The sequence below is a fragment of the Felis catus genome, chromosome D3, assembly GCF_018350175.1.
Source record: "Felis catus isolate Fca126 chromosome D3, F.catus_Fca126_mat1.0, whole genome shotgun sequence".
Classification (NCBI taxonomy): domain Eukaryota; kingdom Metazoa; phylum Chordata; class Mammalia; order Carnivora; family Felidae; genus Felis; species Felis catus.
In genome coordinates this window covers 52743021-52756282 of record NC_058379.1, presented here as the reverse complement: position 1 = coordinate 52756282, position 13262 = coordinate 52743021, and the positions used below count along the sequence as shown (strand labels likewise).

Genomic DNA, 13262 nt, shown 5'->3' with positions numbered 1-13262 from the left:
ATTGTCCATCGCTTAGTTTTCTTACTTCCCCCATGCTTGACATGCCACTGTTACTTCTATCCTTAGCTCTTCTTATCCTTTAACCTCTTTTCGATAAATCTGATGCCTGCTACAATTTCAGCCACCATCTACATACTAATGGCTCCCAGAGTGGTATTTCTGGCTATGAACTCTCCTGTAAGTAGGGGGCCACACATCTAAGTATCTTCTGAACATTTCTCCTTAGATTTCCCATAGGCACATAAAATTCAGTATATGCCAGGCACAACTCATTCTTTTTGGCCATTTTTACTCACCCTGCTAGTGCTCACTTCCTCAGAGCACAGGCTGTCCTTCTGCATTTGCTATATTGGTTGGTGATACCCCTCTGCTTTATCCAAATAGGACACCTGAGCATAATTCTCAACTCTCTCTTCTCTGAAATTTTATATAGACTCTACCATCACATCCTACTAAATGCTAACTCCCAAGAAGCTTTCCTGTCACCCTTACTCTCTGTCCTCATTGCCACTGCCTCAGATGTGGATCACCTATCTTAGACTATTTCAGGAGCTTTGTAACTGGTTTCCTTTTTTTTTTTAACTTTTAAAAATTTATTTATTTATTTTGAGAGAGAGAGAGACAGCGAGCAGGGGAGGGACAGAGCGAGAGGGAGAGAGAGAGAATCCCTAGCAGGATCTGCACTGTCAACATAGCCTGATGCGGCTCAGTCTCACCAACCGTGGGATCATAACCGGAGCTGAAACCAAGAGTGTCATGCTTAACTGACTCAGCCACTTAGGAGCCTCTAACTGATTTCTTTGACTTTCAGCTCAGTTTACTTCAAATTATGCTGAATCTACATTAAGAATATTCTTTCTGAAACTCCAGTGTTCTTATTTTGTGCTCCCCCTATGACTCCTATAAAACTTTTCCCTATTAGCCAATTAAAATATGTCTAAATTCTTCATATGGCTCTTTGTAATTTAACCTCTGTCTCCCTTTCCAGCTTATCCCTGTCTACCCAATTCTTAAAGTGTCTGCAAATATGGAATCAAATAAAAGCGTGGATTCACACGAATGGAAGACTACACAACTGAAGTTTCATTTATAAGTTGGAGCAAATGTTTTCAAAACTAATTAAGTATTTGCTTTGTTTCCAGACTGTAGATAAGTACTCACTGATAATGAAAGTACAAGACATGGATGGTCAATTATTTGGATTGATGAGTACATCAACTTGCATCATAACAGTTAAAGATTCAAATGACAATGCACCCACTTTCAAACAAAATACTGTAAGTATATAATATCAAAATCTATGTCTACTTGTCAATTGTTATTTGTTATTTAATATAAATTAATAACATGTGTCATGCTTTGAAGTATGTATGTTTATTTTATGAATAAAATTGAAGTTTGAACAGCTGACATATAAATCTCCTTTATTTACTCATAGTAGTATTTTATCCTCTTGTAACATTTGTCTTCATTTATAATGAATTTCTTTCATTTCAAAGATAATCCTTTGAGAGATTCATGGCTTTAAAATACACTAGCTAAAAACTATAAGAACCAATACTTTTGGAGTGGAAGAAATACTTTACTGTCTTTGTAAAACTTCTCTTTATAAAGTAAGTTTTTAATGAGTTCTTTCTGTTTCAGTATGAAGCATCAGTAGAGGAAAATGCATACAATGTGGAGATCTTACGCATACCTATAGAAGATAAGGATTTAATTAACACTGCCAACTGGAGAGCCAATTTTACCATTTTGAAGGGGAATGAGAATGGACATTTCAAAATCAGCACAGACAAAGAGACTAATGAAGGTGTTTTGTACGTTGTAAAGGTACAGTAATAATGGACACTTGACAACTTGGCAAGTTAACAAGTTCTCTTCAACTATTGGTTTAATCAACCAAACAGTTTCAGATCAAAGAATCCACAACATGGAATAGAGCTTCGTCTGTTTAGTCCAACTGTTCCCATTGAATGCTGTCTTTCTTCCATAATTTTGTTTCCAGTCATTAGTCACCTAGCTTATGCTTGAACATTCTCAGTTCTGAGGATCTCCATTGGCAGCTTATTCTGTTTTTGGAGAGCTCTGATTCTCAGAAGTCCTTACAATTACTGTGCTCGAATTATTGTCCTTCTAGCCCATGTCTAGGTTCTGTCTTTAATGGTCTGGCTCTAATCCTATACAGAAGTGTAATTGTTTTGAAAAGGTTGCTATGTCCATTTGAAACGTACTTTCTCTAGGATAAATATTCCTAATTCCTTTAACTATTCCTTACATGATATAATTCAGAAGCCCATAGTCTTCTCACTTACTCTCTTTCTGGAATATATGCCTGGTTGTATCTGATCCTTTAATAGGTGATTTTTTTTTTTTTTTTTAATGTTGTTCCAATGTATTTGAAAATTGTAACAATTTTGCCTAACTTCCTAGAAAATTTTTTTTTTTTAATATGAAATTTATTGACAAATTAGTTTCCATACAACACCCAGTGCTCATCCCAAAAGGTGCCCTCCTCAATACCCATCACCCACCCTCTCCTCCCTCCCACCCCCCATCAACCCTCAGTTTGTTCTCAGTTTTTAAGAGTCTCTTATACTTTGGCTTCTCCCACTCTAACCTGTTTTTTTTTTTTTTTTTCCTTCCCCTCCCCCATGGGTTCCTGTTAAATTCTCAGGGTCCACATAAGAGTGAAACCATATGGTATCTGTCTTTCTCTGTATGGCTTATTTCACTTAGCATCACACTCTCCAGTTCCATCCACGTTGCTACAAAAGGCCATATTTCATTTTTTCTCATTGCCACGTAATATTCCATTGTGTATATAAACCACAATTTCTTTATCCATTCATCAGTTGATGGACATTTAGGCTCTTTCCATAATTTGGCTATTGTTGAGAGTGCTGCTATGAACATTGGGGTACAAGTGGCCCTATGCATCAGTACTCCTGTATCCCTTGGATAAATTCCTAGCAGTGCTATTGCTGGGTCATAGGGTAGGTCTATTTTTAATTTTCTGAGGAACCTCCACACTGCTTTCCAGAGCGGCTGCACCAATTTGCATTCCCACCAACAGTGCAAGAGGGTTCCCGTTTCTCCACATCCTCTCCAGCATCTAGAGTCTCCTGATTTGTTCATTTTGGCCACTCTGACTGGCGTGAGGTGATACCTGAGTGTGGTTTTGATTTGTATTTCCCTGATAAGGAGCGACGCTGAACATCTTTTCATGTGCCTGTTGGCCATCCGGATGTCTTCTTTAGAGAAGTGTCTATTCATGTTTTCTGCCCATTTCTTCACTGGGTTATTTGTTTTTCGGGTGTGGAGTTTGGTGAGCTCTTTATAGATTTTGGATACTAGCCCTTTGTCCGATATGTCATTTGCGAATATCTTTTCCCATTCCGTTGGTTGCCTTTTAGTTTTGTTGGTTGTTTCCTTTGCTGTGCAGAAGCTTTTTATCTTCATAAGGTCCCAGTAATTCACTTTTGCTTTTAATTCCCTTGCCTTTGGGGATGTGTCGAGTAAGAGATTGCTACGGCTGAGGTCAGAGAGGTCTTTTCCTGCTTTCTCCTCTAAGGTTTTGATGGTTTCCTGTCTCACATTTAGGTCCTTTATCCATTTTGAGTTTATTTTTGTGAATGGTGTGAGAAAGTGGTCTAGTTTCAACCTTCTGCATGTTGCTGTCCAGTTCTCCCAGCACCATTTGTTAAAGAGGCTGTCTTTTTTCCATTGGATGTTCTTTCCTGCTTTGTCAAAGATGAGTTGGCCATACGTTTGTGGGTCTAGTTCTGGGGTTTCTATTCTATTCCATTGGTCTATGTGTCTGTTTCTGTGCCAATACCATGCTGTCTTGATGATGACAGCTTTGTAGTAGAGGCTAAAGTCTGGGATTGTGATGCCTCCTGCTTTGGTCTTCTTCTTCAAAATTCCTTTGGCTATTCGGGGCCTTTTGTGGTTCCATATGAATTTTAGGATTGCTTGTTCTAGTTTCAAGAAGAATGCTGGTGCAATTTTGATTGGGATTGCATTGAATGTGTAGATAGCTTTGGGTAGTATTGACATTTTGACAATATTTATTTTTCCAATCCATGAGCAGGGAATGTCTTTCCATTTCTTTAAATCTTCTTCAATTTCCTTCATAAGCTTTCTATAGTTTTCAGCATACAGATCCTTTACATCTTTGGTTAGATTTATTCCTAGGTATTTTATGCTTCTTGGTGCAATTGTGAATGGGATCAGTTTCTTTATTTGTCTTTCTGTTGCTTCATTGTTAGTGTATAAGAATGCAACTGATTTCTGTACATTGATTTTGTATCCTGCAACTTTGCTGAATTCCTGTATCAGTTCTAGTAGACTTTTGGTGGAGTCTATCGGATTTTCCATGTATAATATCATGTCATCTGCAAAAAGCGAAAGCTTGACTTCGTCTTTGCCAATTTTGATGCCTTTGATTTCCTTTTGTTGTCTGATTGCTGATGCTAGAACTTCCAGCACTATGTTAAACAGCAGCGGTGAGAGTGGGCATCCTTGTCGTGTTCCTGATCTCAGGGAAAAAGCTCTCAGTTTTTCCCCGTTGAGGATGATGTTAGCTGTGGGCTTTTCATAGATGGCTTTTATGATCTTTAAGTATGTTCCTTCTATCCCGACTTTCTCAAGGGTTTTTATTAAGAAAGGGTGCTGGATTTTGTCAAAGGCCTTTTCTGCATCGATTGACAGGATCATATGGTTCTTCTCTTTTTTTTTGTTAATGTGATGTATCACGTTGATTGATTTGCGAATGTTGAACCAGCCCTGCATCCCAGGAATGAATCCCACTTGATCATGGTGAATAATTCTTTTTATATGCCGTTGAATTCGATTTGCTAGTATCTTATTGAGAATTTTTGCATCCATATTCATCAGGGATATTGGCCTGTAGTTCTCTTTTTTTACTGGGTCTCTGTCAGGTTTAGGAATCAAAGTAATACTGGCTTCATAGAATGAGTCTGGAAGTTTTCCTTCCCTTTCTATTTCTTGGAATAGCTTGAGAAGGATAGGTATTATCTCTGCTTTAAACGTCTGGTAGAACTCCCCTGGGAAGCCATCTGGTCCTGGACTCTTATTTGTTGGGAGATTTTTGATAACCGATTCAATTTCTTCACTGGTTATGGGTCTGTTCAAGCTTTCTATTTCCTCCTGATTGAGTTTTGGAAGAGTGTGGGTGTTCAGGAATTTGTCCATTTCTTCCAGGTTGTCCAGTTTATTGGCATATAATTTTTCATAGTATTCCCTGATAATTGTTTGTATCTCTGAGGGATTGGTTGTAATAATTCCATTTTCATTCATGATTTTATCTATTTGGGTCATCTCCCTTTTCTTTTTGAGAAGCCTGGCTAGAGGTTTGTCAATTTTGTTTATTTTTTCAAAAAACCAACTCTTGGTTTCGTTGATCTGCTCTACAGTTTTTTTAGATTCTATATTGTTTATTTCTGCTCTGATCTTTATTATTTCTCTTCTTCTGCTGGGTTTAGGCTGCCTTTGCTGTTCTGCTTCTAGTTCCTTTAGGTGTGCTGTTAGATTTTGTATTTGGGATTTTTCTTGTTTCTTGAGATAGGCCTGGATTGCAATGTATTTTCCTCTCAGGACTGCCTTCGCTGCGTCCCAAAGCGTTTGGATTGTTGTATTTTCATTTTCGTTTGTTTCCATATATTTTTTAATTTCTTCTCTAATTGCCTGGTTGACCCACTCATTCGTTAGTAGGGTGTTCTTTAACCTCCATGCCTTTGGAGGTTTTCCAGACTTTTTCCTGTGGTTGATTTCAAGCTTCATAGCATTGTGGTCTGAAAGTATGCATGGTATAATTTCAATTCTTGTAAACTTATGAAGGGCTGTTTTGTGACCCAGTATGTGATCTATCTTGGAGAATGTTCCATGTGCACTCGAGAAGAAAGTATATTCTGTTGCTTTGGGATGCAGCGTTCTAAATATATCTGTCAAGTCCATCTGATCCAATGTCTCATTCAGGGCCCTTGTTTCTTTATTGACCGTGTGTCTAGATGATCTGTCCATTTCTGTAAGTGGGGTGTTAAAGTCCCCTGCAATTACCACATTCTTATCAATAAGATTGCTTATGTTTATGAGTAATTGTTTTATATATTTGGGGGCTCCGGTATTCGGCGCATAGACATTTATAATTGTTAGCTCTTCCTGATGGATAGACCCTGTAACTATTATATAATGTCCTTCTTCATCTCTTGTTACAGCCTTTAATTTAAAGTCTAGTTTGTCTGATATAAGTATGGCTACTCCAGCTTTCTTTTGGCTTCCAGTCGCATGATAAATAGTTCTCCATCCCCTCACTCTCAATCTAAAGGTGTCCTCAGGTCTAAAATGAGTCTCTTGTAGACAGCAAATAGATGGGTCTTGTTTTTTTATCCATTCTGATACCCTGTGTCTTTTGGTTGGTGCATTTAATCCATTTACATTCAGTGTTATTATAGAAAGATACGGGTTGAGAGTCATTGTGATGTCTGTATGATTTATGCTTGTAGTGATGTCTCTGGGACTTTGTCTCACAGGGTCCCCCTTAGGATCTCTTGTAGGGCTGGTTTAGTGGTGACAAATTCCTTCAGTTTTTGTTTGTTTGGGAAAACCTTTATCTCTCCTTCTATTCTAAATGACAGACTTGCTGGGTAAAGGATTCTCGGCTGCATATTTTTTCTGTCTAGCACCCTGAAAATCTCGTGCCAATTCTTTCTGGCCTGCCAAGTTTCAAAAGAGAGATCAGTCACGAGTCTTATAGGTCTCCCTTTATATGTGAGGGCACGTTTACCCCTTGCTGCTTTCAGAATTTTCTCTTTATCCTTGTATTTTGCCAGTTTCACTATGATATGTCGTGCAGAAGATCGATTCAAGTTACGTCTGAAGGGAGTTCTCTGTGCCTCTTGGATTTCAATGCCTTTTTCCTTCCCCAGTTCAGGGAAGTTCTCAGCTATTATTTCTTCAAGTACCCCTTCAGCACCTTTCCCTCTCTCTTCCTCCTCTGGGATACCAATTATGCGTATATTATTTCTTTTTAGTGTATCACTTAGTTCTCTAATTTTCCCCTCATACTCCTGGATTTTTTTATCTCTCTTTTTCTCAGCTTCCTCTTTTTCCATAACTTTATCCTCTAGTTCACCTATTCTCTCCTCTGCCTCTTCAAGCCGAGCTGTGGTGGTTTCCATTTTGTTATGCATTTCGTTTAAAGCGTTTTTCAGCTCCTCGTGACTGTTCCTTAGTCCCTTGATCTCTGTAGCAAGAGATTCTCTGTTGTCCTGTATACTGTTTTCAAGCCCAGCGATTAATTTTATGACTATTATTCTAAATTCACTTTCTGTTAAATTATTTAAATCCTTTTTGATCAGTTCATTAGCTGTTGTTATTTCCTGGAGATTTTTCTGAGGGGAATTCTTCCGCTTGGTCATTTTGGATAGTCCCTGGCGTGGTGAGGACCTGCAGGGCCCTTCCCCTGTGTTGTGGTGTATAACTGGAGTTGGTGGGCGGGGCCGCAGTCAGACCTGATGTCTGCCCCCAGCCCACCGCTGGGGCCACAGTCAGACTGGTGTGTGCCTTCTCTTCCCCTCTCCTAGGGGCGGGATTCACTGTGGGGTGGTGTGGCCCGTCTGGGCTACTTGCACACTGCCAGGCTTGTGATGCTGGGGATCTGGCGTATTAGCTGGGGTGGGTAGGCAAGGTGCACGGGGGTAGGAGGGGCAGGCTTAGATCGCTTCTCCTTAGGTGATCCTCTTCAGGAGGGGCCCTGTGGCAGCGGGAGGGAGTCAGATCCGCTGCCGGAGGTTTGGCTCCGCAGAAGCACAGAGTTGGGTGTTTGCGCGGAGCGAGCAAGTTCCCTGGCAGGAACTGGTTCTCTTTGGGATTTTGGCTGGGGGATGGGCGGGGGAGATGGCGCTGGCGAGCGCCTTTGTTCCCCACCAAGCTGAGCTCTGTCGTCAGGGGGCTCAGCAGCTCTCCCTCCCTTTGTCCTCCAGCCTTCCCGCTTTCCGAGCAGAGCTGTTAACTTATGACCTCCCAGACGCTAAGTCGCGCTTGTTGTGGGAACACAGTCCGTCAGGCCCCTCCACTTTTGCAAGCCAGACTCGGGGGCTCTGCTTGGCCGGCGAGCCGCCCCTCCGCCCCGGCTCCCTCCCGCCAGTCCGTGGAGCGCGCACCGCCACGCCGCCCTTCCTACCCTCTTCCGTGGGCCTCTCGTCTGCGTTTGGCTCCGGCGACTCCGTTCTGCTAATCCTCTGGCGGTTTTCTGGGTTATTTAGGCAGGTGTAGGTGGAATCTAAGTGATCAGCAGGACGCGCGGTGAGCCCAGCGTCCTCCTAAGCCGCCATCTTGCCGCTTCTCTCTAATAGGTGATTTTGAGGGTGAAATACAGTGTTATATCAGACAGCATATATCTTTATTCTATATATTGTGTTTTTGGTTGCCCTGTTTCATTCTAGGGTCCAGGTTATGGGGGCAGAGAAGGCCCTATTTGGGAAGGACCCTTGGTTTTATATTTGTAGCCCCGAACAAGAAAGAAAATTGTCCGATGGGCAGGTAAAGGAGTCATCCATTGAATAAAGCAAACTTTCCTGCCAACAACAATATGGTGTAGACTTTGATACAACAGTATCTATTTGAAGTTATTTCCTCACTAAAAATTTCCACAGATTATGTAATCAACTTTGGCAAGTTCTATCCAGATGTGAATAGTCAAATATATTTGTTCCAGATGACTCTCAGCATCAAACCTCCCTCTATTTCAGTTTTCTATAATATGATCCACTCAAATTGAATACTAAAAGCAGCCACTTAAGAAAAATGAAGTTTTATAATTGATAGTAGTAGGAAAGGAAATAAGCAGGTGGTACTGGTCATATTTTCTTTGTATTGGCCCACCTCAGTCAGTCTTCCTTTGGACTCTCCAGAAAGCAGAACACGAGGCAAGGACCTCAGTGAAGGAAACTATTTAGGAAGTGGATCTTAGAAAGCCAGAGTAAAAATGGAAAATTAAGACAGAAAAGAACGAAAAGCCAATCAAGTCTGCATTATTGACTTAGTCACCTCTGGTGTTCAGTCATGCAATGAACCATGTAGAATGTACTTCAGAATTATCTCCTCAAAAAGTGGTACCCAGGGCATTTGTCCATCAACTCCCATTGTTGATACCCATGCCTCACTGGTTGAAGGTTGCTTCCAGGGAACCTCAGCTCTCCTGCACTTCTGGGCGTGGCTGTGCCTGCCTGAGAGAGAGCTCCTTAGCTTTGGACCAAACTTTGAATCTGAAGAGCTGAATCTTTGTGCACTTGAGGTGTGAATCTATCAGTATAAATGGTGGAGGTGTTCACCAGAGCTGCAGCTTAAGTCAGGTAGGCTGAGGGTCTGTGGTGTGTAATTCTTTTGAAAAAGGCTGCTATGCATCAGTTTCCAAAGCTGGACAAGCATTTGCCTCAAAATTGATGTGATTGGCAACAGATGTTTTGTTAGAGTTTTCTCCCGTACACCTTCCTCTGCATACCCCTCAACCCCACCTTTCCTTCTTTCTAGAAATAAGTCAAAGGAATAGTTTGAGATCCAAGATGGGTAGATTATGCCAACTGCGGTAGCTCAGGTCAAAGACCCATGCTCAGGCCTTTTAGAGTGTTTTGTATCTACTGCTTGGTTAGAAGGCTACTTCTCAGTTCTCTCTATTCAAGGCCATTATTAAAGACCTGTTATTATTATTTTTTAAATCGCAATAATTTTATCTTGGTTCGGGAGGCCAAATCAAGTAATGCTAGGAATTAAATTTTTATTATGAGTTTTTTGACCAATACAAAATGAATTTTAGGAAGCTTTAAAAACAATCATAGTATGTTGGCATATTTGATTTTTTTCATATTCAGAGTGGATTTTTTCTCCTCAAGGAATGTTTATCACAGAGACGTTAAGAAAGATATTTGCACATATTTTCAGAAATAATAGACTGTATTCTAGAATATCTCTTACTCCATGTGACTAATAAACATCTGGTGAAATATTTTATTTCTAGTGAACAGCTTCTGGGTACCATCCCAGGATTCTTTAGGAGAGAGAGCAATTACATGGTGATACTTTACTTTTTTTCACTGGTTCAGTTTAAATTAATTGGACATATGAAGAATATAGAAAATCCACACACCCCTCCCTCTGCAATAAAATTTATATGCATTTAATCCCGTTATCTTTAAACATAAGATAGTTGCACTGATAATTATATCCTAGTTATTTTTTTACATTTTTTAAATGTTTTTATTTATTTTTGAGAGAGAGAGAGAGACAGAGCATGAACAGGGGAGGGGCAGAAAGAGAGGAAGACACAGAATCTGAAGCAGGCTCCAGGCTCTGAGGGGTCAGCCCAGAGCCCGATGCGGGGCTCGAACTCACAGACTGTGAGATCATGACCTGGGCTGAAGTCGGACACTTAACCAACTGAGCCAACCAGTCGCCCTATCCTAGTTCTTATGTCTAGGAAATTCTTTTAGAATTTTAAAAGTAGTTACCAAGTACTGATCACCTTTCATGTCAAGGGAATGATACTAAACACCTTACGTAGGTTTTAACTAGTTGTCATATCCCCTTTAGGATACGATACTATTATTATCCCCGTTTTACAATAAAAAATATAGTTTTCTTAATTTGCACAGTTTCTGTTTAAATCAATATTAGGTATGCTTTATAAAATTAATTTATTTTGCTGCTTTTCCCATGTTTTGAAATTGTAAAGGAAAAAAAAAAAAACCTCCAAAAATATACAGGACTCCAAAGATTTATTTTTAACTTTCATAACAACCCAGTGGTTGTTCCTATCATTCTTCCCATTTTCAGATGAAGAGGCTGAGTCAAAAGAAGTAAAGTCACTTGCCCCCATTCATAGAGATAGAAGGTGACAGATCCAGGATGCAAACTGAGACATTCCTGATGCAGAGCCCTTCGTCAGAGCTACAGTGCTATTCTTCCTGCGTGCTACCCTTGGGGTCATGTTCCCCTTAGCTCTCCTCTTTCCCATACTTGGGTTACATGGCTTGATAAAATCATGACTTCAGTTGCACAAGGAGGTCTTCTCTTTTTGTATCTTCAATAAATTTCTACTTCTATGAGTTTACTCTTTTTTTTTTAATGTTTTTTTATTTATTTTTGAAGGAGAGAGAGAGAGACAGAGCATGAGCAGGGTAGGAGCAGAGAGAGAGGGAGACACAGAATTTGAAGCAGGCTCCAGGCTCTGAGCCATCAGTACAGAGTCTGATGTGGGGCTCGAACCCACAAACTGTGAGATCATGACCCGAGCCGAAGCTGGACGCTCAACCGACTGAGCCACCCAGGCGCCCCATCTGAGTTTCCTCTTTAAATTATCTCTGTCCTCTGTTATTATTAGCTCCTTTGGTAATTTTACCTTCCTTCTTTCTTTAAGCCATTCATAATATTCTCTAACATTTTGGGCAACAAAATTTGCATTCTCTCTGGTATATCTTCCTTTCTATATTTTACGCAACCCCTTAGAAAATCTGAATTCATTACAGAGATCCTTTGGTAACTGCACTGGTCTTTAAAGTTATTGTATCCTTGGAGAGCCTGTGTGGCTCAGTCGGTTAAGTGTCTGACTCTTGATATCAGCTCAGGTCATGATTTTTTGGTCTGTTAGATTGAGCCCTGCGTCAGGCTCTGCATTGATAGCGTGGAGTCTGCTTGGGATTCTCTCTCTCCCTCTCTCTCTGCCTCTCCACCACTTGCTTTCTCTCTGTCTCAAAATAAGTAAACAAATATTTAAAAAATGTAAACGTACCTTATCTTTTACCTTGCTAGAGATTTGTGTTCGTGTACTTAAGTTATATATGTAAGTACTTTGTAACATTGATGAGGTATCTTCTATTTTAAAATCAAACACTGTATAACCAAGGCATTTTGAAATCCATCTTTCTTTCACATAGGCTGTGTACTTAATAATGGATAGGAAGGAACTTTATTCATTCCTCTATACCAAAAAAGAATTAAATAATCAGTAATTCAAGCCAAAGATTGCTCAAATATACTTCGTTATCTGAACAAAGCTTCCAAACATTGTCTTGTTAGTTTGTGTCTCCTATTATGCATCATATTGGATGTTAACAAAAAATACGTCACCTTTTTCTTTCGACTGGCTGCGTGACAGCCGGAGAGATTACTAAAACCTATAGTGTAAAGCACTCGCTGTGGGCTTACAATGTTAAATAAATGTTATTCTTACAACAGTTGTGCAGAGGACGAAACTTAGTGTCAGAGAGATTAAGAAATTTACCCAAAGTGACACAGCTAGGATGCAGTAGGACAGTATTTGAGTGAAGGTCTCTTTGATTCCAAGTACATGCTCTTAAGCCCCATGTTCAATTGTTTTGCATAGCTATGTGATCTTTGAAATTAGCCTCTGTATTATCTATAGAATATAAATAATACTTATCTCTGCCTCCCTAGTAGCTATTCAATTATAATAATGAAAGTGAAAACACTTGGTAAACTGTAGGATATTATTATTCTATTTTTAGAAGCCTTACATGTTCTTGGGTCTTGTGTTATAATTGTCCATGTCGGAGAACTTTCTGGAACTGTAGACCCTGAGCTGATGCAGTCTTCAGCTCAGTCCTGGGTAATCTTTCCATCTCAGCATTTCCTTTCTATTTGAACAGCAGCAGTTGCACATGGGCTTGATGAAGAAGATACTCTACTTGGTCATTCTCAACATAGAGAGTCCGCCATAAAACAGCACTTCATTTTCTAGCGAGATACTAGCATCTCAGTGCAGATATAAGATATTTTTGAACATTTTTTTAGTTGATGAAACAGGTGCCTGGGTGGCTCAGTCGGTTGAGTGTCCAACTTTATTTACTGCAGGTCACGATCTCACGGTTTGTGAGTTCGCGCCCCACGTTGGGCTCACAGCTGCTAGCCTGTCAGTGCAGAGCCCACTTTGGATCCTCTGTCCTCTTCTCTCGGCCCTTCCTCCGCTTGCACTCTCCCCGAAAGAAATAAATATTAAAAATATAAAATAAATTGATGAAACATTAAAGCTACCGTGTGGTGGAAGAGAATTCCTGGTTTTTCATTAATCGCTGATTTCATCCTACTAGATTTCCAATCTTGCAGAGTTTTAAGCCTCTAAACCAATATGCAGTGCAAACCTCGAAAAATTACATAAAGAAATTCTAAGGCTTTAGTAAGTGGCCCTGATCAAATCACTGCACCTCCCCCAGAGCAGCAGCTGTTTC

General features: G+C 40.1%; 1 protein-coding gene and 1 long non-coding RNA gene across 3 annotated transcripts in view; both read left to right on the top strand.

Moving 5' to 3' along the window:
• DSC3 (desmocollin 3) overlaps nt 1-13262 on the top strand; it is a 55673-nt gene that overhangs the window by 24983 nt on the left and 17428 nt on the right. For both annotated transcript variants that reach the window (XM_006938833.4, XM_019815113.3), the window contains exons 8-9: nt 1143-1277; nt 1645-1830. In XM_006938833.4, the coding sequence (XP_006938895.1) occupies nt 1143-1277; nt 1645-1830 (321 nt within the window). The remainder of the gene's footprint in view (nt 1-1142; nt 1278-1644; nt 1831-13262) is intronic.
• LOC109493390 lies at nt 1842-8410 on the top strand. The gene is made up of 2 exons (XR_002147610.1): nt 1842-2357; nt 8376-8410. It is a non-coding gene; the product is annotated as an uncharacterized LOC109493390 (long non-coding RNA).